At 38.7% G+C, this 27,005-nt stretch overlaps 1 protein-coding gene across 3 annotated transcripts in view; it reads right to left on the bottom strand.

Annotated features, from left to right (window-relative positions):
- The window catches only part of DIP2B (disco interacting protein 2 homolog B), a 197,061-nt gene that overhangs the window by 73,756 nt on the left and 96,300 nt on the right, over window positions 1–27,005 (bottom strand). For all 3 annotated transcript variants that reach the window (XM_060764017.2, XM_060764019.2, XM_067463924.1), the window contains exon 3: window positions 3,204–3,332. In XM_060764017.2, coding sequence (XP_060620000.1) covers window positions 3,204–3,332 — 129 coding nt within the window. The remainder of the gene's footprint in view (window positions 1–3,203; window positions 3,333–27,005) is intronic.

Here is a 27,005-nt window from a genome sequence, read left to right as displayed (position 1 = left end):
TTTGCTCTGATCTGATAGAGAGCTAGATCTTTCATACATGTAAAATATCACAATTCTTAACATCTGAGCAGTGACTGTGAATACATAGTTGAGTTCATATGATTTGAGAGGATTTCAACTGGTTTAATATATATTTTCCTTTCTGCTACCTTTCAACAGAAAAATATATTTTTCTCTAAAAATTTACTGCTTCATATATTTATTGGACATAGTTCAAAGTTTTCTGTTTTCTGCCCTGCAAAGTTGCTCTGGAGAAAAAGGAGCCCCTTGAGAACTACACGGCTTAGTGATGTAGGGGAAACTGCAAACATTTCCTCTCCTTCATTTCCTGTACATCATTCATACAGGAGCTCTTTCCTTCATGGAAGTAGCATTCTGGATCTAATCAATTAACATATCATTGACTACATAGAAAAATATCATAGAGTATTTTCAAGCTGTAATTAACAGGTCAAAACCCCCAGGATGCCTCTCTACCATTCTCTCTTTCATATTTATTTCTAAAGTAGAGATAAATCAAATCAAACCAAATAAAATTAAAGGCAATTTATTTCTAATACACAGTAAATTACGGGTCAATTGCAGTCAAATGTACATAAACCAAAAACCTACATTGGCTCTGAAATGATTTTCAATTCAAAATTGAACACAAAATTGACTTCAACATTCATCTCCCAAGAAACCCTTCATTTTACAAAATGAGGCATCACCAGACATTTTCCCACACAGATCAGAGATTCAGATGTGGAGATCTGTAGGTATTCAACAAGATCAGATTAACCATTAAGTGACATCCAACTCATAATTGAGTGTCCAGTTAACTAGAACTACCTCTGGAGGGAAAGTGCAATTAAATATTACAAAGCTAGAGCTTCTTTATAGTTCTGGGTCACTCATCTTGTTTTTGTGGAGAATTTTTTTTTACTATAAAACTTCTCTAGTTGAACTACTGATTAGAAAAATAAGGGCATAGATTCATCTCTTTACCTTAACAACAGGCAGATAATTACAACTTCAAAATGCTATATGTTGCTTTTTTATGTAGCCATTGATATATTCATTGATTGGATCCAGAATGCTACTTCCATGAAGGAAAGAGCTCCTGTATGAATGTTGTACAGGAAATGGAGGAGGAGAAGGAATTCACATATACTATATGATTTAACATATCTGTTTCAGAGACATACGGTGCCCTAGAAGTTTGGTCAAAAGCAGGCCTATATAATATACTACAATCTAAGACAAATACCAATCAGGTAATATGCTAGTACATATATAACTTCACCTTTTGTTTCCAGTCTCAAACTAGCAAACCATAAGTTACTGTAGGCTTAGGCAACTTTGACAGCCTATTTTCATCAGCCCTAGGACAGTTTGGACAATGCTGAGGGAGAAATGAGAGATATTGCTGCAGTGCCACTCATTCCTCAATTAAGACCCCCACCCCCCAAAAAACACCCCCAAAGCAGTGCAATTCACTGCCTGAAAAAGACAGCTAAAAGTCCAGCTAAAATGACAAACATGTGCAACTCATAAACCTTGAGTTGCTTAAAAAAAACCCCAAACCTCTTGTATTCAGAGTTGAGAGGGTTTTTTTCTCAAAGTCTGTTAGAAAAATTTGCTATTGAGGACTATAAGTGGTCATACTATCCTGTTTGGATCAAAGGCCTGGAACAGCTTTGTGAGTTCAAGAAAAGCACCCTGCCCAGGTCTATGAACTGTGCTTCAGAAGGGTCATTTCAAGATGTTGAAAGGGCCCAAGGGGATCAGCCTACAGGAGGTCTGGCAGAAAATAACACAGTTCATGGCGTAAGCACCACCTACTGAACATGACTCATCCGGACAAGTACAATAGTTCAGTTCTACAAATAAAACCAACTCAACATGATTCACACATTTCATGGCTTGATTTTTTTTCTAAATCCTAGAAGAGAGAACATATGGTGGCAGATGGTTACCAAAACTAGAAGTATGAGAAAACTCTTGTGTGTATTCTTGGAGTAACAGGAATACATCTTGGCTAACAGGGATTTTTCTTCCTTCAGCTCAAACTAACTGTGTCCTCCATTCCAATTAATAAAAGTTCATAACTTCAAATTTAAACAATTGTGAATGATTGGATTATATATTATACAGTATAATAGGATAACAGGAAAAGCAATTTTGGTGTTGTGTGCCTTCAACTCATTGACAACTTATGATGACTCTAAGAGAACCTATTACAGTTTTCTTGGCAAGTTTTGTTCACAAGCCTTTGCCTTCCTCTGAGACTGAGTGTGTGTGACCTGCCCAGGGTCACCCAATGGGTTTCCCTAGCTGAGCATGGATCTGAATCCTGGTCTCCAGTGTCATAGTCCAACAAACCATCCCAACTTGCTGGCACTCATTCATTGTAAGTTACATGAGATAAAAGAATAGTTGATAACTCTAGGAAACAAATAGCTATGCAATACTTAAGCAATTTCTAACATTTCATCAGTCAGAGCATAAGCAAAATCTGTCCAAGTCTTCCCAAGCAAAATTTGAACACCTGTTCACAACATCTTGTTTTTTGGTAAAGGGAACTGAGATGCAGAAGTTCCTCTAAATCTGACTGTAACTCACTACTTCTGTCACTAGGTCTTCTGTAAAGTAAGTTCTTGTGTATTTTTTCGGGCTATATGGCCATGTTCTAGAGGCATTTCTCCTGACGTTTCGCCTGCATCTATGGCAAGCATCCTCAGAGGTGAGGTGTTTGTGTCTCTGCGTGTGTATCCCATATGAAGATGCATGTTTTTTCCTATGTAATGAAAAATATACATCTTATCACATGAAATGGATGCAACTTCCCATTCCAGTTTCTTACAAGGAACCAGCCAAAAAAAAAAAAGAGAGGGGGGACGACTCAAAAGCTACTTGGAATGAACTTCCCAAATTATGATCAAGCATCATGTCCACACACGTGTAATTAGCGTAAACTATTGATTAAAAAACCCCAAATAATCCTGACACATACTTTATTAGGCTATCATTTATATGTATGCCAAACTTTCAGGTGTCTAGGTTTCATGGAAACAACTGATTACACATTCTCTTTTATTATAGAATCTGTTCCAGATATCTGAAATGCCATCTTTTAAAGGCTATAGGCACAGCTTTTCTCAAATCAGAAAAAAACAACAACAAGAAACTCTGTTTCTCGTGTGACTTCAAAGTAGCCTTACCAGATCGATAGCGTTCATCTCTGGCTCCCCCGGACCGTCCTCGATGGTACTTGGATGAAGATGGAGCTGGAGCTGCAGATGGAGCTGGCGTTTGATTTCGGGATTCCTTTTGCACACCTGAATCAACCCCTGTGGAGAGAGGAAACATTTTGAAAATTTAGAAACCTATAGAGGGCATAGTTTGGTCTCTGCTGACAATCACCACTAACTTAGTATATGTACCAATTGTACAAGAAAAATATGGCGCATTTGCATGAAAATTAAAATTTGAGAAACAACTCAATTTTTAAAACGATAGCTCAAATTGACATCTCAAGCTGTGTGGACATATATTGCTGTTGTTAAATACACCTCTGCACACATATATACACATGTACATACTGCAATAAATAAGAAGTTCCATATTTGTGGCCTTCTTATGTTTAGATATCTACTGAAATGTATTTAGCAAAAGTGTGCACATTTAAGTAATATATGGTGCTGCCCAATTCCCACATGATGCAGTAAACTACTGATCATCAAACCACTATGCTTGTACTAACATTGAAAAATCCCAAAGGTTGGACTTTTATTCTTTTAACAGCTGAGGTATATTACAAGTTCATTCTGCCACTAAGGGAAAATAATCCTGATTCCTGGCAGTTTACCTTCCTGCTGCAACAGAAAAGCTGTCTCCAACCACATTTCCAGGGCCTAACTACTCTGTACTTCCTCGCAAGCAGTGTTTACAGTTACTGTATCTGCCTCCTTCCTCTCTTTGTCTTTAGAGGAAAAAAGAGTGCCATTGTTGAAAAAATAAACAAGTGGAGAAAGGGAGTGGTAGACAGAGGAGCCACCAAACAGTAGTATTTAGACAGCAGAGAATGAACAATTCTAACACACACACATCCTGACACAGTTTTAATATTATATGTCTAACTATCCATACTTTTAGCAATGAGAATTGTGTAGCTCATAGGCAACTTCTGGAGGCTATCCTGGCAAGATTGAAGGGCAGTATATAAAAGGAAGACCATATATACAGACAGTCCCTGAGCTACAAACATTGCCGGTGTAAGCTGCCCTGAGTCCCTCCTCGGGAGTTGAGAAGGGCAGGCTCAAAATGTTCGAAATAAATAAATAAACAAACATTTGACTTACAAATGACTCATAGTTAAGGACAGGAATGAGACAACAGGAAGTGAGAGAGATCTATCCTTGGAAGGGAAAGAGTTATCATGAGGAAAAGGTGTCTAAACAGAAGCTTTATCGCCAATCCTTGTTTCCACAACAAGACATGTTTTCCAAAATCCTATTACTACAGAGACAGAAAGTTAGGTGGAATCTTCTGAACAGGGGTACAGATAGCCAAGGAAAGACCACAGAGGTATATATATGGCTGGAGTTACACTTAAAATGTACCTGTCATGATTTACATACAAATTAAACTTAAGAACAAGCCTATAGAACCTATCTTGTTCGTAACTTGAGGACTGCCTGTATACCCACATACAAAGAGCTCCAAAGTGTCAGGAGCACTGGAGGAAAAGCCTTCTCTGGACCTTACCAGCACTGCTGAAGAACTAAAGAACAAAGCCTCCAAAGCAAAGGTTAAGCAGCACTTTAAAATGGGCCAGTAAGAACTATGAATATAGATGCATGTTCCTAAAAGAAAACTGGTTTTCGGGAGAGGAATATACCCAGGAAATACATTCAACTCCCCTAGCTTGCACCTGTATAAGATATCTGAGTCAAAGAAGAAACTGCATTGTCGAAGACTTTCATGGCCGGAATCACTGGGTTGTTGTAGATTTTTCAGGCTGTGTGACCATGTTCTAGAAGCATTCTCTCCTGACGTTTTGCCTGCATCTATGGCAGGTATCCTCAGAGGTAGTGAGCTCCTCACAACAACCCAAATAAGAAACTGATCACAGTATACCAAATCTCACTGCTGATATAAGCCCCACTACAAGTATTTCACAGAAAATAAAGCATTCAAGCACAAGGGCGCAAATTAAAAACCTATTTTAAAAGTTTGTTTTAAAAGTCTTGTTTGGATGTGGGAAGGGAAGTGAGCTCTTTTGTAAAGTTGCTGACCTTTCTGAATGAACAATTGGTACTGGCTATTTTTATAGAGCAGACCATATTATAGCAAAAAACAATAGAGGAATGGATTATTTCACAGAAGGCTGTCTGACTCGGAAATATGATATACAGTACGATCATTTTTAAAAGACGGATGGGAAATTCTTGGAAAAGTAAGATGTTTACAATTTAGGTAGCCAAGACTTCGGTGTGGCAGTGGCCAGGCTGAGAGATGTTTCACACTTTTCCATCTTTAAAATAGGCCTCGTCAACTCTATTCCTTTTATTTAGAGCTACAAAAGACACTACAATCTGACTCACAGAATTTGAAGAGCAGTACCATCTGGACCAATTTTGTTTCTAGTTCTATAAGTAAATAGACGCTGAAGTAATTTCTCAGAAATTAACTTCTGGATAATACAAGTGTTTTTCAGCTGCCTAATTTATGAGCTGGTGAACTTATCGGGGTGTTCTAAGGCTAAAAGTTTGTGATTGGCCCAAAGGACATTTTCAGGGCTGAGGCCTGGTCTCCAGAATCATAGGCCAATGCTCAAATTACAATGCCACACTGGCTTTTAACAGAAAATTGTCACTGATAATATGATAATTTATAAGATTTAGAGAGATGGGCAGGTTTAAAAATGAGTCTGTAGGGCAGTGTTTCTCAACCTGGGGTCAGGACCCCTGGGGAGGTCATGAGGAGGTGTCAGAGGGGTCACCAAAGACCATCAGAAAACACAGTATTTTCTGTTGGTCATGGGGGTTGTGTGTGCCAAGTTTGGTTCAATTCCATCCTTGGTGGAGTTCAGAATGCTCTTTGATTGTAAGTGAATGTGTCCAGAGGAGGGCGACTAAAATGATCAAGGGTCTGGAGAACAAGCCCTATGAGGAGCGGCTTAGGGAACTGGGCATGTTTAGCCTGAAGAAGAGAAGGCTGAGAGGAGATATGATAGCCATGTATAAATATGTGAGAGGAAGCCACAGGGAGGAGGGAGCAAGCTTGTTTTCTGCTTCCTTGGAGACTAGGACGCGGAACAATGGCTTCAAACTACAAGAGAGGAGATTCCATCTGAACATTAGGAAGAACTTCCTGACTGTGAGAGCCATTCAGCAGTGGAACTCTCTGCCCCGGAGAGTGGTGGAGGCTCCTTCTTTGGAAGCTTTTAAGCAGAGGCTGGATGGCCATTTGTCAGGGGTGATTTGAATGCAATATTCCTGCTTCTTGGCAGGGGGTTGGACTGGATGGCCCATGAGGTCTCTTCCAACTCTTTGATTCTATGATTCTATGAACTATAAATCCCAGCAACTACAGCTCCCAAATGTCAAGGTCCATTTTCCCCAAAGTCCACCAGTGTTCACATTTGGGCATATTGAGTATTCGTGCCAAGTTTGGTCCAGATCCATCATTGTTTGAGGCCACATTGTTCTCTGGGTGTAGGTAAACTACAACTCCCAAACTCAAGGTAAATGCCCACCAAACCCTTCCAGTATTTTCTGTTGCTCATGGGAGTTCTGTGTGCCAGTTTTGGTTCGATTCCATCCTTGGTGGAGTTCAGAATGCTCTTTGATTGTAGGTGAACTATAAATCCCAGCAATTAGAACTCTCAAATGTCAAGGTCCATTTTCCCCAAACTCCACCAGTGTCCATATCTGGTCATATTGAGTATTTGTGTCAATTTTAGATCCATCATTGTTTGAGTCCACTGTGCCCTCTGGATGTAGGTGAACTACAACTCCAAAACTCAAGATCAATGCCCACCAAACCCTTCCAGTATTTTCTGTTGCTCATGGGAGTTCTGTGTGTCAAGTTTGGTTCAATTCCATCATTGGTGGAGTTCAAAATGTTCTTTGATAGTAGGTGAACTATAAAGCCCAGCAACTACAACTCCGAGATGACAAAAACCAATCCCCCACACGACCAATATTCAAATTTGAGCGTATCAGATATTTGTGTTTGGTCCAGCAAATGGAAATACATCCTGCATGTCAGATAATTACATTACGATTCATAACAGTAGCAAAATTACAGTTCTGAAGTAGCAACAAAAATAATGTTATGGTTGGAGGTCAACACAACATGAGGAATTGTATTAAGGGGTCACGGCATTAGGAAAGTTGAGAACCACTGCCGTAAGGGTAAGGTTAAACATGATTAAAATGTTATGCCTAGAAATAGTTATATTATTTGTTGTGTTAACATTTCTTACAACCCTGATTTGGTCCTGTAGTTTTAAGTGCATCTGAGGTTTATTTCATTTTAAAGATATTAATTGAGGCTTATCAAGAATCCTAAGCAATAATTTATATACAAGGAGTCTTCAAAAAGTTTCTGAACTTTTATATTTTTGTTGGAAACTGTGAGGGTGGGAGTAGTAGTAACTGGTCATAACTGAGAGTATCATGTGACTAGTCTGTCTGGCAAGCTGGCTGATCTTTCAGTTTAGTATAAGAGCTGTCACACTGCAGTGAAGATGACTGTGAAACTTATAATTTGCACCAAAGAGGAACTGTGTCCTGTCATATGCTTTTTGTTGGCATACGGTGTACCAGGAGCACAAATTCATCTCTAGATGTGTATTCAGTATGAGGACAATTTCTCTCTCTTAGAGTTGTCTATGAATGGACGGAAATGTTAAAAAAAATGGAAGTACTAGTGTGACAGATGCAGAGCACTCTGGACATCTAGCTACAGCCACAGCCATGAGGAATGAAGAAGAAACCTTGGGAGTAATTCGGAAAAGTACAGTAGCAACTCAAAAGCTTGAAGGAAATCCAATTGTGAGTGTTGGATTTGCCCTGATTCATGACAGCCTTCAGTAAAGTGGGTGCCAGGTGAAGGTGCCTAAGCAACTGACAGAGGAGCAAAAGCACAAGTAGCAAGAAGATGATGTGAAAGCAGCACTGGATCAGTGGCTACAAAAATTTCTTTATTTTTTTTGCTAATGGCATTTAAAAATTGGTACAACACTGGAAAAATGCATCGCAAAGGAAGGTGTTTATGTAGAAAAGTGATGTAGTTCGTTTTTGAAATTTTTAATAAAGTTTTTAAAAGTACAAAAACTTTTGGAAGATACTTTGATACAACGTTTTGATATTTATGAATACATATGACACGTGAACCTTACTGCAAAACTGTAATCAAGAATTGGAACATCCAGTTTCGATTAATCAGTGGCCATGTGTTTTAACATCTATAATTAGTATGGATATAGATCTCTGGCTGTATCTTAAGCTGTAGGAATTGTTCTTTTGGGTATATTGATTGCCATGTCTATTTAAGAAAGAGCATTACAGATCAGCAAATTATTGGAGATGTAATACTGCTAATGCTATTTTGAAGTTGTGCTATGGTAGATACATTTTGGGAATATCGTATATATTCGAGTATAAGTCAAGTTTTTCAGCCTTTTTTTAGGCTGGAAAAGCCTACCTTGGCTAATACTTGAGTAAATGTTATTTATTATTTTACTCTATTTATTATTATTATTATTATTATTATTATTATTATTATTATTACATTTACATTGTTTTACTTTATTATTTTATTCCATTTATTATTTTAGTCTATTGTTATATTTATTATTATTATTACATTTATTAACATTATTATTATTATTACATTTATTATTTTACTCTCTTTATTGTTATTGGAAGGATACATAAGCACATTTACATTTAAGAAGATTAGAATAATGGTTTAATCAGAGTTGGTCAGTCTTATCTTAAATTACAGTTTTATGTAAATATTCTAAAACATTTAACTTACTGATGTCTCAATTAATGTAATTTTATTGGTATCTATTTTTATTTTAGAATTTACCAGTAGCTGCTTCATTTCATACCAGTTTTCTGTGGTAAAATTAAGTACCTCGGCTTATATTTGGGTCGGCTTATACTCAAGTATATACAGTAAGTTATTACACATATACTTAAAAAATAGCAGAAAATAGTCAATTAATTTTGTAATGGAACCAAAAGATCTAGGCTGTTGAGAGCCTTATGGTACATTTCCCAGAAATTGGGGGGATTAAGAATACCAGAACTAAAAATCTACCATCAGATGCATACAATAAAGGGAGTATTTAAGCTGCTCATTAAATTAATCTGGCGGGAACCTGAAGTCAAATGTTGACAAAGGGATTATGGGGAGATGTTTTTCTTGACAAAAATAGGCAAAGGAATGAAGGGGTGCAAAAATAACCTGACTAAAGACAATAGAGGAATGGATTATTTCACAGGAGGCTGCCTGTGGGTTAATTTAAAAAATAAGGTATTTCCAGGAGTTTCTCCTCTAACCCCAATAGTTTTACTGGAAAGACCAGAGAGTTAAATTTAAGAATAAAAAAAATAGTGGATGTGGAAACTGCTCTTCCTTGGAAGGAATTGATTCAAAATTTGAAGGGCAAATTTAATAAGTTAGAGCAACAAGGAGTCCTGAATTGGTTTGAGAGGCAGCAGCTATATAATTGGAAAAAGGACTGGTTAAGTAAAAATACCCTATCTGGGGAGTTACATAAATATGAAAAATGGCTAGGTAAGCTTTAAAAGAAAGAAATATCAGGGAAAGGACTAATTAGGAATGTATACGATGGATTAATAGGCAAAGAAATAGGGCTGAAGTTGTTAGAAAAGGTATGGGAAGGAGACCTAGGGCCATGGATGCATCTTGACCGGAAAAGGATTCTGAAGTGGATAATGGTTAAGAATCTGTCAATAAGATTAAAAGAAAACATGTATACACGTAGTGTAAGCAAGATACTGTAAAGCTGAAACAATAAAAAATGTAAAAAAGAAAAAGAAAATGTGTATAAAGTCATACACCAGATGGATAAGAAGCAAAGTAACCACCGCTGGAGATGTGGCATGCACAAAGGGACATATTTTCTTTTATGGTGTGAATGCTCCCAGCTGAATAGTTTTTGGAACAATTTATCTAAGGAAATAGGTAGCATTATAGGATTAAACATTGCCCTGGATGCTAGGTTAGCATTACTAATGGATGCCATAAAGCTGAACTTAGAAATGAAAAAAGTACTAGTGATTATTTTACTCACAGTGGCAAAATATATAATTACAAGGAATTGGAAGATAGCAACCAATCTCAAGCTGGAAGTATGGTATGGGGAGGTATGGAACGTAGCCTTAACCGATAAACTATCAATGAAAATGAGAGTGTTTAGGGAGGAAATTAAAAGATCGGAATTTGATTCATATTGGCCTGTTTTCATTAAATATATTTTAGAGAGTGATAAGGGAAAACAATACAACCCTGTTGGTCAGGAATTTTGGGTACGACATTTGTTTATTTGGTTGACTCATAAATTTATGGCAGAGAAAATGATACTTGTTCAGGGCTAGATGATGGGGTTAAGTATTTGTCAAATGTTCATTATTTTGTATTTTGTTTATATTTATTTATTTATTTATTTTGAGGTTTTATATACCGACCCTCTCACCTTCAAAGAGGGATTCAGACCGGTTATACTGTATGTTGTAAATGAATGTAAATAAAAATTATAAACATTGTTTTAAAAAATTAATTAATTAATTAAAAAGTAAACATCTGAAAAAATTAAAATACAGGAGAGCTTGCCAAACTTTTCATGTTGGTGACACATTTTTAGACATACATCATTTCACAACACGGTAAGTTTTAGTAGTAAGTTTTTCTGGGAGTTGAAGTCCAAATCACCTGGAGGCTCGTAGTTTTCGCATGCCTAGTATAGACTATAGACTACCTGGGAGTCTAATGGAGTCTCCTTTTCTGAAGGTTTTTGAACAACATTGGATAGCTGTCTGTTGGAAGGGCTCTGGCTGTTTCTTCTTGCCTGGCTGAAGGGGATTGGGCTGGACACCCTTTGAGGATACCTACTTCCTACTTGCCCCCCCCCCCTCTGGCTGTGGCCACTGCCATCAGGAGAAGGCATAGAGGTAAGGATAAGGAGGAGTAGAATGGCAAGGCCTTGGGACTGGCGCTGCCTGAGTGGCTTCCAACACCGCCACTATTCCTGCTGGTGGTGTTTCCTCTTTTCTTCTCTTCCTCCTCTGGGATGTACAACAAGAAACCTTGGGCTAGACGCTGCCGCTTGTATTGCTCCTAGTGTCACTTCCAGGGATGGCCAACACACATCTTTACTTATGGGGGCAGGAAACCAACACATTTAATTGTAACACACTAGAGTGTTTAAACACAGTTCATAAAGTTCTGCTCTATGGTGTTACAAGATCCTTTTGGATCCTGGTATTTCAGACTAACCTTTTGAATCCTGGTATTTCAGTGATATCTTTCAATTGCTAGAATTAGTCATGCCATTTGCATGAAACCCATTTTACAGAGAAATACTATTGGGCAGTCACTCTCATTCAAGCACTCACTAACTCCAGATCTGCTTCTCTGCTTAGGACAATGTTGTGTTATCATTAGCCTCGACATCATACAAGATATATTTGTACTAAATGAATAATGAATTATATATTTTATGCTATTTAGCATAATTTAATTCATTTCTGCTAGTCATTGGGAAGAACACAAAACTACATGAGTCACAACCTCAGGCTCTTGTATCACACACCTATTTCAATAAACACCACCTAGCAACTTCAGGCTTCTCTATATACATATAAGGACAAGTAACCTGGTTTGTACATATCTTAAACAGAAGCCTAAAAATTCAAAAAGCTAATTTTTATTTATCTTAATATTTTTAAAATAATTATGTGCCCAGTACCACATTATATATGTTGCTTATTCATCCACACCACTGAAATATCCTTACATTCAGTCTTTGCTTCATTTATGATCTTAGACATGCGATTTGCACATTAAACATACACTGCTCTAACAAACCCACATAATTACTTAAGGCTTATTGGTCCATGAACCCAGTGCTGTTAATTATAGTTGTTTCAGCTGCTAATTAGTAGTCACAGTGAGTATCAGCTCAGAATGGCACGGAAAAAAAAGGAATTACATGAAGAATGCAAATGGTTCTAAATAATATGGTTCTAATATTAATGGGAAATCCAAATAAAATAAATTGGTTGCACAGCTGTGATACTTCCAGGTTTAAAAAAAATTAAGACTGAGCAAGAATGAGGAAAGAATGAGGAAATTATATGTACTATTAAGCCTACAAGAACATATATTTTCAGAGAAATATAGAATTGTTCTACTCCTTTTAAAATCTCTTCTTTATAATAGGATAAATTTAATATGATAGAGGGACGGTATATACACAATTTATTTATGATAGCAGGTGGAATGCCTTAGGGATGGATTGAAAGAGGGCTGGTGATGCTGTTAACCACAGCACCTCAGTCAGTTTGGCCAAAAATACAGTAATATCTGGAGAGCCACAGGTTCTCTGACCTCTTTACAAAATATTCTTCATTGACCAGATAAACAGAATCTCAGTGGTTTGCTGGAAAAAAAAATGCTGGAGATGTGGACAGGATTGTTTAATACCTTGGCTTCAGGGGTTTTGCAAAAGTAACCTATACTCTGGGCTTTTTATACTTTAGGCACCTGCAGTAACTCTGCTTTGAAAATCCAGTATGCATTTTGGTCTTTCCTGACCACTGTCTCGCACTGGTTTTCACAAAACTACGTGGAAATCATTGTGAAAGACAAAGAAATACAATGCCCCTCAATGCACAAAGGAAAACTGCAAGGGGGGGGGGGGTTCTTTTCCCATCCAATTGGAAAAAAATAATACAGATAGCTGTATGTATGTTTTTAAATATGGTGCATCTTACTGCTATAACACTTTATAGTCAATTATCTCTAGAAATCTTATATAAGTGAGACAATGCCAAGGAGTATTGATATATTATTTTGTACAAGGGGTTGTTTTGAAATGAAAAGAAAATTGATTAGCCAGCTGAAAATATTTTTGCTTTTCTTTGCAGAAATCTCCTTTACTTTTTCTGTTTTTCCTCTTAAATAACAATTCCAAGTCTCCAACTTTTCAATTATCGTTAAGAAGAATGGACAGACCAACTCATGCCAGTAAGCATTCTTCTGCTATACGTTTTTGAACAGTACTGTCAACAGTATCATGGCAGAAATACAATACTGAATGTTTAGGAAATTAACTATGGTCAGTTCAAGGACACCTTGTACACATTTTTGCCCGCAAAACCACAGGGATAGCTTGATTGCTGTTGGAAATGTCAAAATAAATCAGCATTAGCAATTTCTCCACCCTACACTGTAAAAAATTATTTCCAAATGAGTTTGCACACTATTGTGAAAACCAAGAAAACAAGGTATTTACTGAAGAAACAATAAGGAACATTCATTTATCTTAGCCAAACAAAGGGAAAATGCCATTGAGGTGAATAAGTTAAAGACTTCCAACATGATGCTAAAAAAAACTAAAGGTACACATCAAGAAATTTTGGTCAAAAAACCAACCCCCCAAAAATGTCCAGAAATAAGCTTGTCCACGTCTGAGAGGGTGAGCAGTGTCGCAAGGAGGCCTTAGGGCTGCTCCGTCAGGTCTTGAGCCAGGAAAGAAGAGCTGGTGGAGGCCTCTCTGCCACGTGCTGGTGCCAGCGGTGTCACAGAGACTGTGCATGGCCAAGGTGGATCAGGGCAAGACCAGCAAGGAGCTTCACCTAGGCATCCTCCAACACCTGGTTGCCCTCTTCCACACCTGTGAGGGACAGGCCTTGGAGCCCTACCTGCCCGAGGCCAATGCTGCCTCCATGCCACCCTTCAATATCCCTTCCTGCCTGCACAATGGGAGGCCTGTGCCACCAGAGAGAGAAGAGATGCGAAAGGAGGGAGGAGAGGTAAAAAGAAGGGAAAAGAAAGGAGGAAATAGAAAAGAGAAAGGAAAGAAATAGAAAGGAAAGAAAGGAAAGTAATAGAAAGGGGAAAAATGAAAAAAATGGAAAAGAGAAGGAGAAAGGAAGAAAAAGAGGGAGGCAAGAGAAAGAAAAAGCAAAAGAGAGAGAAGGAAAGGAAGGAGACAAAACAGAGTGGGTGTGGGTGTTTGTCTGGCAGAGGGGGGCCAGCAGCCATTCTGGGGAAGCGGGTCAAAGGAAGCGGTGGCGCGACCCCTCTAAGACAGTCGATTGACCCCTCCAGGTCTCAAGATTCCCAGGCTGAGAACCACTGATATAGATAGCTAGACAGATAGACAGGTAGATAATAATATTTATTTATTTATTTATTTATTTATCGTGTCAGTATCAACCAGACAATTGTATTACATTTTTAACAATTTTTTTTTAGCAAACAGACAAAACAGAGTTTGCAAACTTGGTAGTTGATTAAATGTCCTTTGACCAGTAGCTGGCCACTTGGGAGTGCCTCTGGTGTTGCTGCAAGGAGGTCCTCCATTGTGCATGTGGCGGGGCTCAGGTTGCATTGCAGCAGGTGGTCAGTGGTTTGTTCTTCTCCACACTCGCATGTCATGGATTCCACTTTGTAGCCCCATTTCTTGAGGTTGGCTCTGCATCTCGTGGTGCCAGAGTGCAGTCTGTTCAGCGCCTTCCAAGTCGCCCAGTTTTCTGTGTGCCCAGGAGGGAGTCTCTCATTGGGTATCAGCCATTGATTGAGTCTCTGGGTTTGAGCCTGCCACTTTTGGACTCTCGCTTGCTGAGGTGTTCCAGCGAGTGTCTCTGTAGATCTTAGAAAACTCTTTCTTGATTTAAGTCGTTGACGTGCTGGCTGATACCCAAACAAGAGATGAACTGGAGATGTCTCTGCCTTAGTCCTTTCACTATTGGCTGCTACTTCCCGGCGGATGTCAAGTGGTGCAATACTGGCTAAACAATGTAATTTTTCCAGTGGTGTAGGCTGCATGTTGCTTGGGCTTGGCCCCATATAAGCTGCCTGAAGTCCCTTCAGGGAGATGAAGGCAGGATAGAAAAATAAAGTTCTTCTTCTTCTGTTGCATGCATCATCTCAGCGTAAATTCTTTGCTCAGAAAGAGCATACTTTCACATTTTTGCAAGCAGCTCAGGACAGACTTTCCACATCAAAAGGGAAGCAACAGATGTGGAAAAGAGGGTAAATATCCTATAATGTCCTTATGAGAATCTGGTTGTTTATAAATGGACATGATACAAAATAATAAAGAGACACCTACCAGGACCAGAAGCATCACCAGAATAAGACCCTATCACTTCATGTTGTCACTGAACAGAGAAAGAAGTAAGGTAGAAAGGCTAAAATATTGGTTGATTGTGCAATTGTGAGTCTTAGGCTGCTGCCACATAGCTTTTATCTTCAAGGTTTGAAACATTTGATTCTAAACAGCATCAGTAAAACACATCTGATATTTTTCACCTTTGATCTCTCTAGCTAAAGAACACAATAGGAATATTTCATCTGCAATGCTGGTAACACTGACCTGCATTGACGGTAATATCAAGACCCAAAAGTGGATATTCTGATGTCCATGGAATTGAGAGTTTCTTCCCCACCCACTTCTGGAGCTACTCGTGGTGCCAAAAAGCTATAGTCCTCCATTGAATTTTTTCTGGTGTAGAGAGGTTGCTGAAGTTGGAATCTTTCTACCAATAAAGATTATGGCCATTTTGTCTCCTTTCATGACTGTAAATGTGTTTATTTGCCAAAACACTGCAAAATAAGCAACACCCCCCCCCCCCAACCACCACCATTTATTCGTACTGCTTTAGTGAGTGCATAGTGATAGCAAACAAAGCACCTCAACATTTTGATACATCAATAAACTCTGGCAAACAGGATATAGAATAGAACTGTTAATTATATGGTCCTTCACTAGATGCAGACACAGGTGGCATATCAGTAATAAGATCTTCCTTGTTGAATTGGATAATATTCATCACAATTTTGCTGCCTGAAGAACATGTTCCACGGCTCTTTAAAACTCAGGCCCATTAAAGCTTATCATTTATTGACAATAGCCCATATGACTAGTATCACTTCCTATTTTGAAAATGCCATGGTTAAGTCTTTGTATTTCTCTGACAGTGTGCTTTACTTACCAAATGCAGAAAGGTTTGAAAAGTGATATTTTGAACTAATGGACCTGGGCAAGTCTGGGGAGCCTGTAGTTCTTCAGAAGTTGTTGGACCCCATTGCCCATCAGCCCTAGCTAGACCAACCAGTTATGGGAGCTGAGGACAGACAAAGTTCACCAACACCTGAGAGGGACCTGTTCACACTATAGTTATAGCATTATGATCTCACTTTTAGTGCAATGGGTTCTATTGTGTTGTTATTGTATATTCTTTGTATGTTAACACATGTTGTGAACCGGTCCGAATCCCTCTGAAGGTGAGAGGGTCGGTATATAAAACCTCGAAATAAATAAATAAATAAATAAATCTTATGGTTTCCTAGGATTTGCAATTCAGAGAGAAGAATCAAGAATTCTAACCAAATTACAAGTCCCATACTTCTATAGTATGGAACCATTGCAGTTAAGGTTCAGTCTTAGTGGTATTAATATGAAATGTTCCCTAGAGCAGGGCTTATTTTTTAACTTGCTACCTCTTTTCGCTTGTGAAATTTTTATGTGACCCCAGGTATATAGGTATATAAAACAGGCATACAAAGCAAACTTTCTAAACATATTGGGTGGTTAAATCCATGAATACGGAGGCTCAACTGTACCTTAGCAATAAAAATAGTTCATAATCAAGTCCCAAGTATATAAAAACCAAACCTCTTAAATAAAATACAGTAGACCCTCAGTATCCTCTGAGGTTTGATTCCAGGATCCTCCGTGGATACCAAAACCTGTGAATGCTCAAGTCCCATTATATACAAGGGTATAGTACAATGGTGTACCTTATATAAAATGGCAAAGTTAAGGTTTGCTCTGTGTGTGTGAAAAATCAAGGGAGTTACTGGGGAGAAATGTCGGGGGAGGGGTTCTGGCAGGGTTTTCCTTCTCCTCCTCCTTTGCCCTTACATATTCCCTTTTGCTTTTCCTTGGTCCACATCTTCCTCCTCAGTTGCTTGGTTTTTATTTATTTATTTATTTGCTTTATTTCTATACCGCATTTTTCAGCCCTTAACAGGCGACTCAATGCGGTTTTCTCTCCCACATCAATCCACAGGGCTGCCTGTCTGGGAAGGGCCCCTTTCCTTTCCCTCAGCATCTTGGCTTCAGCTTCTTCTCCTCCTCCTTGGACAGCAACAACAGCAACTCCTCCTACACGGGAGATAGTTACGTTTGTGCAACACACCTTCACACTGCAAACAACACACCAATATGTAGTGACACATTGTTTGGAAAACTCTGCTCTAGATCCACGTTGATGCGTAATCACCAACTAGCGACCTGGGATCAGCTACCAAAATTCTCTCCAAGGTGGAAAATACGTAACTATAAAGCACCAGTTTCAACCCAGTATTAAATAAGCACTAGCTCTGTTCCTGCATTAGTAACAACATACTTCATTCCTTATACAAGAGTAGATAGCTTTGCAGCAGCAGGACAGCCTGTTTGCAACTTTTACAAAGTGTAAATGAGGTTATCTATGCTCTAGATTGCAAAGAACGAATGCATAAGACAACCACATAAAACTGGTAACCTCCTTTGAAGGAAACATAATCCAAAATGTATAAAATTATAGTAATGTGGTGAGAGTAGAAACAAGGATGGAACCATTGTGCAGCTGTTTTGAAAGAAATAGCAAACTATATGTTTGAGCACCACATATAAATGCACCTATACAGCTAATGAATACAGCCAAAAGAGCTGTCAAATTAAGAGATCTACTGCAAGCTAAAAAGTAATGAAACGGGATGCAGGATTAAACGCTATGTAGGAAGTTTCTGATATCATGTTTATGCTCATTATAATAAAAGCAGCCAACACCTTGTCTCTGTTTTAGCAATGTTACCAGGCAGGCTATTTACCTGTCTGCCGCCTCTTTTCTACTCCACCCTGAACTCCAGCATCATGACTGTGTCTGGGCTTGATATAAGGGAGTTAGTAAACTTTTAAAAAGGAATGTTCCATGCCATTTCGTTATAACCAATGGCATACGTGTTATGAATAACTTTTCAATAACTTTAAAGCATAACGCTTTTTATTGAAATTTTCCTGTAAAAGAAAGGGTATCAGAACTTTTACAGAACATTTAGATATACAGACATACAGATTCTATATAACTACATTGAATCCACAAACAACCTACAGTTACACTGACTAACAAAGAAAGAAAGAAAGAGGGAATTGCCTTTTTTTTATTCAGCATTCACACTACCCATACATTCACCCTCATGCATCCAAATATTATCATATCCTTTCTGCCTCCATGGAGAAGCAGCTGCTTACGCCAGATTTCCAAAACTTCCAAAATGCCAAAAATGCATCTTCTTTCCCCAAGAACAATGCCAAGGATCAGATCTCTGCAGCAGAAATGAACTTCATGCAAATTATATCATGCCTCCAAAATCGCATTCCTTTCTCTTCCCTTGAGAAAAGGAGTAAGTGACCAGAATCCTGCTTTCCCATAGTAGATCTGAAACCCTCCAAAGGTACACCAACTCTCTCCTTCCCATGAAGCAGAGCATGGTGGGTAAACGGCATAACTATCTGTCACAATTTTGGAATTGTAATAAGGCCTCTTTTATAGCAAAATTGTTGCTGATGTTGTTCCAAAGTTGTAAATGAATGCTAGATGTTTTTCCATGCTGAAACATCCTGGATTCATCTCAGTTCGTGGCTGATGTTGACTTTTCTTAACTGGTGTTGGTAAACATAAGGAGCCTTGTGTTTACTTCCTTCTTAACGTAAGGAACCTTGTAAACATTTCCTTAACTTAAAGAGCCATTGTCTCTGATAATGAAAACACACTGTTTTCCCCCAGAAGTTAATAATATCAGAAGTTAATAATTTCTCTCAGTTCTCGTCAACAACTTTTAATTGTGTTTCCAGGCCTCAATCTTAAGAATTGTGTCTTCAGCCCAATTAGGCCCCATTCATTCATTTCTTTCATTCAGTTCATTCATATCATACATTTTTATTTTTATGAATCACATATGCACCAAGCATAACAGGAAAAAAGGTATGGGCTATTTTTGTAGTAGTTCAGTACCCCAGCCACAGTAGTGATCCTTATTTAAAGGGGTTACTTTACATTTTCATTTTGTATGGATCCTCTTATAGTTAAAATTTAGACCGCAATTTTATGAGTCCGGCCTGGCAAGCATTTACGCTAACAATCAGTTCCAGAGTAAAATGACACACTCACCAGGTCGAAGAGAGGGGGGGGGCTTTAATTACGCTCTGGCCAAGTAGTAGTCTTGTGCCCAAAAGTACAAGCATAACCATTATGATATGTGCAACCATTTTATACAGCAGAAAACACATGCATTAACATTATCTAGGTTCAAATTTCTCTCCCTCCTGTCCCTGCTTGACTGAGCGCCAGGAGCCTGTGGGTGCCGCCTGTGCTCCTGATTGGCCAGGGCTTAGACAGGCTCACTCTGTGATTGGATCTGGCCCCGATGATGTGGCTGGGCATTCCCTACCTGCCAGGTGGGAATATCCTGGGGCCACAATCAGCGGTTAGAGGCTGATTGGGGTAGAGGCACTTCCAGGAAGCTGCACCCATATCTGGAAGCTTAAGCTGGAATTTTGGAGACAATGAACGTCCAAGTGTGGAAATGATGGGATTTGTCAAATGCTGAGTCCAGGATGCTGGGGACAATGGATGGTGATCTCTCAAGTCCATTTCCAGACAGAACAAACAAACAGTGGGCTCCAAGCAGTCTATTGGAAAGTCAGAGCAATCATATTTTCTTTGTCCAGTGTCTTCTCTGGCTGATGGCTTGGATCCCATCAGAGGGGAATCCCAGATGGCAATCATAAGGCCATCAGCTCAATTACTAGAAAATAATGTCCAAGTGATCATTGTCCCTGTTACACCTCCTGCTTGAGGTGTTAAAGGACATTCTGGAATTGTTTGCTCTGTTGTGGGGTTGGGCGGAGGTTAAGACAATTCACTATAGTTTGCCTTTTAATAAACAGACTTATAGGAATAAGGTGAAGATACATTGTAGCACCATATGTTTCATTGTGGTTAATTGGATATTTAGTTGTCTCGGCCTAGAAAGACCTTCGGCCATGGGCTAGGGTCCATGAAAAAACCTGGGCTTCATGCGATCAGTGCAGAGTCAGAACTGGGAGCCCACTAAAGATTCCCAGATCCTACGGGGGAGGCTCTCTGTTGGGCCCAGCTCCATGCAATCTGCGCTCCATCTTGGCCGTCATACATTTAAAGAGACCGGGTCCGTGCAAACATGTGCTGATCCAGACCAGCACAGATTAAAGAGGCTAAGTCAAAAAGTGTAAAAATAGAAAAATGGACTTCCTGGGGAGATTGAGCTGCTGGTGGTCCATGGAAGAGCATGGGAGACTTCATGTAAACGGAAGGGCACTGCTGTATTTCATTCTGGCTCATTGCCATTGGGAAACTATAAATCTTTTTTTTTTTTTTTGGGAGGGGTGCCATATTTGACAACACTCTCCTTAAAGAACCTGACAAACTACATTTATAGTTAATAATATCTGCTCCCTTGGCTGTTCTAAAGAGGCCTATTTGCTACACATGCATCAAGAAAACAACGTAACTATTTCTAGGCATCGAAATACCAAAAAGAAGTGAGCTGAAAATATTTACATTGTTTTCTTGATGCATTTTGCTGCCTTCTACTATAGATGAAGAGAGATCACATGGCCCATAGAAGAAGCTAACTTGACCAATGGTAAATGCCACAAAACATGTAGAAACCTCAAGAGACATGTGCAGGACAATGAACCTAAGCAGATGTTATCAAAAGAGAAAATACTCTGTTTTGAATTATGGTAAAAATGACTTCTAAACATCTATCTGAATTTAATTATACACATAATCAAAAAGAACATATTATTTCTAGTCTAAGAACAAGGTTTGGTATGTGTCATGTATTAGTAGTATTCATAACAGCTGAAAAAAAATGCATCCAGGGTAGTTATCACCTTTCCCATGCTACAAGTATTTCTTAATGGGGTTTCTATAATGTTGACTCAGAAACTAAGAGATGTAATTGCATACCCAAGCCATAATATTAATTTGTGGGATACAAAAATACAACTGTGTTTTTGAGCCTATATGCAGGCACAAAGCAAAAGATATAGGAAAGCTTCCCAGTAAGCAAACAAGTCCCAAAAACATGCAGATTACTAATCAAACAATACAAAACTACAGTTTCCTGTTTGATATCAAAGATTAAATGGAGAGTTTCCTGCTAAAACAATTTTAAAGAAGCAGGACCGCTCTTGGCCTTTTCTTGATGCTGGCTGATTCTGTTCTTTTCTTCAAACTGAAGAAACACCAAAAGAGTAATGGTATGTGGATGGAAAGACGCTCTGCAATAAATTTTCATCATTCAGTTGATGAAATTAACCCAACAGAAGAAACCTATTTAAAAACCTGTATGTGTGTGACATGTCTTCAAATCGCCTGTTCACTTATGATGACCACATGAACTTCATAGGACTTTTTAAAACATGGTTAGAGATGAACTGCCATTTTTTTCCTCTGAAATTCATGCTACAGCATTCTTTGATGGTTTCACATCCAAGTACTAACTAGAACTGACTCTGCTTAACTTCCAAAATGGGAAGCTAAGCTCTGGTGCCTTCAGAGCATGAAGTTCTGGTATTCCAGCACAAAGGAATATTTCTTGCTACCAAACATTTGGAGAGACTTACCTGAAACAAGATGCTACAATATCTACTATACAAATATTTTAAATATCGTTGCAGTCAGGGGTTTGAAATATTCCTCCTGGAGACTGCAACGAATCACCACAGGAGGTTAAAGTTTCTCCTTGCCCTACTTCAAATAACTACAGCTTAAAATGACTGGTAGTATTAGTGTCATGCCACTTTGAAATGCAACGTTTTTGGCTTTGTTGGGGTTGCTCGCTTTTAGACTCCAAGGCATGCTGTGGGCCCATCTGGTGTTGGTCCTGCCCCTTGTTATTAATCTTTCAATGCCAGTATTCCAACAACAGAAAGTGTCACACCAACTGAGAAAACTGCCTGACACTTCCTTCCTAAACTAATCCAGATGGCTCTCAAGTGGAAGTGGCCATGCTATCAATGGCAAGGAAAGGAAGAAGCAAATGTGTTTCATTTAGATGCTCCTCTCCAAAGCTGTGGCATACAGAAGTGTTCTATTAAGCTCATGCATAAAATGGTACTCTGAAAACATACTGTTGTACATACCTAGTATACATGTATCATTCATTGCTCAATCTCAAAATGCATTGTTTCTGATGCTCAAAGGAAATGTGCACAACCAAAAAACAAAGATAAAGTCTTTATTATTACCAAGTGCCTAAAATACATCTTGAAATTTTATGGGTGGAATATTCCTTATCCAATATTCTTGAGACCAGAAGTGTTCCATATTTTGGATTTTGAGTTGCGTGCTTATTAGCAAGATGCTTACAAGAACTAAAAATACTGGATTCTACTAATTCAGAACATCTAGACCAGGACAGCAGAATCTGACTGGCAATAAATTGTCTCTCTGATTTCAGAGAAGATTTCTTTCCTAACCCTACCTGGAAATCCCTGTTGTTCCTTGGTGGTCTCCCACACAGGCATTAAGCAAGTTTTCCCTTGCTTAGCTGCCAAAATAAGATGGGAAAGGATGGGACATGGTGGCATATGGAGAATCATGAACCAGTGACAAATGCTGTTAGTGCTGCTCAGTCTAGTTATTTGGAGAAAAGGATGGCAGTGTAGGGCAAAATGCTTCACTTAGATTTCTAGGGGCGAAATCCCAAGGGGAGCTTTATTCACAGAGCAGCAGAGGAAGAGTTAGAGATGAAAGATTCTGTACACCCCTTTGTGTTTTGGGGTTGAGGGATGTCTTCAAGTCATTTCTGACTTATGCTAACCCTAAGACCTTATCACAGGGGTTTCTTGTCCAGAAGATGATTGTCCTTGCCTTCCTCTGAGGCTGAGAAAGTGTGACTTGCTCAAGGTCATCCAGGAAGTTTCTATGGCCAAGCGGAGATGCAAACCCTGTTGTCCTGGTGATTTAGTCCAACACTCAAGCCACACTATTTCACCTATGTATACATCTTTGATTTTAGAATTACGATTTAATGGTGTCTAGTGTGCTACATTTTTATATAGGTTGTTAGTTCTACTGGGCTCTTTGTGAAAAACAGGAGGAGATAATGAGAAAGTAGCTGAAAACTGCAATTTGTCCCATCGCAATTTGCCTCATTCCACAAAGAATTGCAAGACTTTTATTTCTAATACCAGCTGGAAGCTACAGACTGAAATGCTGCTTTGCTTTTTTAATAGCACATCCAAAGTCTCAATCATAATTGAACATGTTGTTCTCTCCATTTGCAGGCTGTACTGGCAGGTAGTCCACCTGGAACAGACTAAAAGAAAGACCGTCTCTTTGTTTAAACATTGTCTGAACCTTTGATAACGGAAAGCAGCCAGGCAAGATATCAAGACTAAGGGTTGGGGGTGGGAGTGGCTGCATTGTATTTACCATTAAAGCACATACTGCCGCATTGCTAGTACAAAGAAAGCAGGAGTCAGTTAAGCCTGGCAGATGTTATGTGACTCTATTTAGTATTCCCTTTAGAATAATCCTACTGGATCTGCAGCTTCTACTGTCAGGATTTTCCAAATATGCATGGGCAAAGCAACAGCAGTGTTTTATGGAGGATTTTTATCACCCACTGAAGTTTCATCTGCCATTAATTTTTAGCTGAATATGCTGCTGCTTTCTTAGCATGTGGAAGACCACCTCAGAAATATAATGGCTGAGGCTAGGGAGAACAAAATATTGAGGGAGAATGATGCCAATTAAAAATGCTCAAATCTGAAACAGAGAAACTACGTATATATGCATGGCAAAGAAATCTGCCCCATACTTTAACAGTGTCTTTTTGTCCAAGAGCAAATAAACAAGATCATGTCAAAAAAGTAATACTTATAAACATTTATTCCAAATTTCTAGAAGTCAGTTTGGATGTACACAGTTAAGAAGATGGGTGTCCCAATAACCTTGGACATCTTACACTAAACAGTTTGTACCGTATTTCAAACTCCCGCATGAAAATATATTTCATGCAACATAAAATGCAGATTTTGGAAGAAATAGCCTTTGTCTTCACTGTGAATGGTTGAGCAATAATGTGCTTTTGTCTAAGGTGAACTACTTTTTTTTGGAGGCATGTTCAATATAGGTGAAGAGAATGGATTCTACTGCACTATGCCTGAGGAAGTAATAAGTTCCACAAACCATTTTAAAGCAACAGTTAAGAACCACCATCATAAACCAATCCTTTGCACCCTAATGTGTGGGTTGCACAATTTTATTTTGGAAAATAGGCATCTAAAGGTCAAAATAATTGTCTAGATTGGATTCTGGAGGGACTGTTGAAACAACAGTGAGTGGGTTTTTGTAAAAAAAAAAAAATCAATGGCATTGACCTACTTTATTGATTTACCTGCATCTGACAAAGCAGATGAGGAAACTGGGTTTAATATAGGCTCTCTTTAAGAAAGGAGGGGAGGGGGGTGAGTGAAGAGAAATAGGATAAATGGTTTATAAGCAATTTAATTGTTTTTAAAAGGTCACCTAATAATAGTTATAAAGATGCTTGAGATCAGCTTGCTCACACTATATGGTGCTATTCATAATTACAAAAAGAAAAAAAAAGTTACCAAAAGCATGGTTATAAAATAATAATCCCTTTCGGAAGAGGGCCATGCTCTGAACAGGAGAGCAAACACAAGCAGTAGATTTATATTTACAGAGCACATGTGCAATCAAATTATGTGAACAAAATCAATTTTGCATACCAAACAAAATTATATACATTACCTTAATGGATTTTAGCAGCGAAACATCTTAAATCTGTATGCATCCTTCCATGTATCCCACCAGTAAACATCCCAAACCTGGAATGTCCTAACAACTGAGGATGTGATTGTATATAGGGAAAATGTTAAGGGATACCAAAGAGGCGGAAGAGAAAGGGCTGAAAGTTCCATGAGTTGGGTCAGAAAGATCTAAAAACACAAAATACAATGTTGCACTGGCTACTGAAAGTCTTACAGAGAGTATTTCACTTCCGGAGTGTTTACCAGGTGTAGTTGCTTTACACGTGTCTTTAATATAATGAAGGGAAGTAACTTCTATTTACGTTGAAATTGGGATGACACATTATTAATCCATAAAGCAGGGGGTCTCAAACTTTTAAAACCGCAGAGCCCTACTGGAAAAGTTTCTCATGGAGCCCCAAGAAATTTTTGGACACAGGGGCCTCATAGCATTTTAAAATTTGACAGATGGGCCGAGCCAGTGGCAGATGGAGGAAGAATGTATGTGTGAACTAATTGAAAAAAAATGAACAAATTCCTTTGCACATTGCACATATCTTGTTTGTAGTGCAAAAAGAAAGAAAGAATAGAGAGAACAATACAATATTTAAAATGAAGAATAGTTTTAACGAACATAAACTTAACAGTATTTCAGTGGAAGACCCCAGGAACCATCCATCCTTTGCAACAATAAAAATTGTAAGAGCAACCCAGGAGACACCCAGTCCAACTTATTTGCACCATGCAGTAAAAGCACAAATCAAAGCACCCTAACAAAAGACCATCCAGTCTTTGAAATAATAACAATGATGATTATAATTGGAGGAGCAACCCAGGGTCTATCCAGTCCAATCCTCAGTTATTTTCCTCCCTCCTCACATTTTTTCCCTTCACCTTGTGGCTGAAAAACACACCAAGGCTATTATTTCCACTCCTTTTCACCCTCCTCCCCACCTTTTCTCTCTTTCTTTCCTTCTCGATATGGATTTCTCCTGGAGGTTCATCCTTCTGTCCTAATTTTACCTGGAAGCTTCAGGGGACTTTGACGGAAAGTGACCCAGGTAAATACCTTGGCCACGCTGGTGGCGGTGGCAGGAAGCCCCCGTAGGCCTCACCGGTGGTGGTGGGGCTCCACGGGCTGCATACTTCCCCCATGGAGCACACTTTTTGAGAACCACTGCCATAAAGGGACGTAAAAGGTGGGCAATGAAACAGGGTGAAAGTGACATACTCTGGGAATGCTTGCATTTCTTAAAACACTCATTCCAAAATTAACCCAACAGCAGTCAGTATTTGATTGTTAAAAGATTTACATGATTCTTTTAAGATGTTTCATTTTCCATTATTACCAAATTCTAAGTATATGCAGAGAATACAGAGAAATTGAACAGACCCACAGTCACTTTGTTTAGAAGTTGCATTTCCATAGTGTGAACCAATCCCATGGATGCAAAAATCTGTGGATGCTTATATATAATGGCATAGTCAAATGGTATATCTTATATAAAATGGCAAAATCAAGGTTTGCTTTTTGGAATATTTTGGGGTAGGGGTGAGGATATTTTCTGGTTCTAGATGGTTGACTGTAATTTTAACTCATTTCTGGTCTATCTATCTATCTATCTATCTATCTAATTTCTCATAGCTCTATTACTTAATCTGCCCTGATTAAATCCTAATACCTATAGCACAAAATGTTGATCTAATCTGTCCAGGTTGTGAAAGCACAGTGCAAAGAGTTTATTCTTCTGGATTTGATATCAAGAAGTGAGATACCATTCTGAAAACATGGTAGTATTTCATGCCTAACAAGTTCAGCCACTAAGGGGCGCTGAATAAACGACCCAGCAAGTAAGAGGAAATTCAAATC

Source organism: Anolis sagrei, chromosome 2 (assembly GCF_037176765.1).
Source record: "Anolis sagrei isolate rAnoSag1 chromosome 2, rAnoSag1.mat, whole genome shotgun sequence".
Classification (NCBI taxonomy): domain Eukaryota; kingdom Metazoa; phylum Chordata; class Lepidosauria; order Squamata; family Dactyloidae; genus Anolis; species Anolis sagrei.
This window is presented reverse-complemented; position numbering and strand designations above follow the sequence as displayed.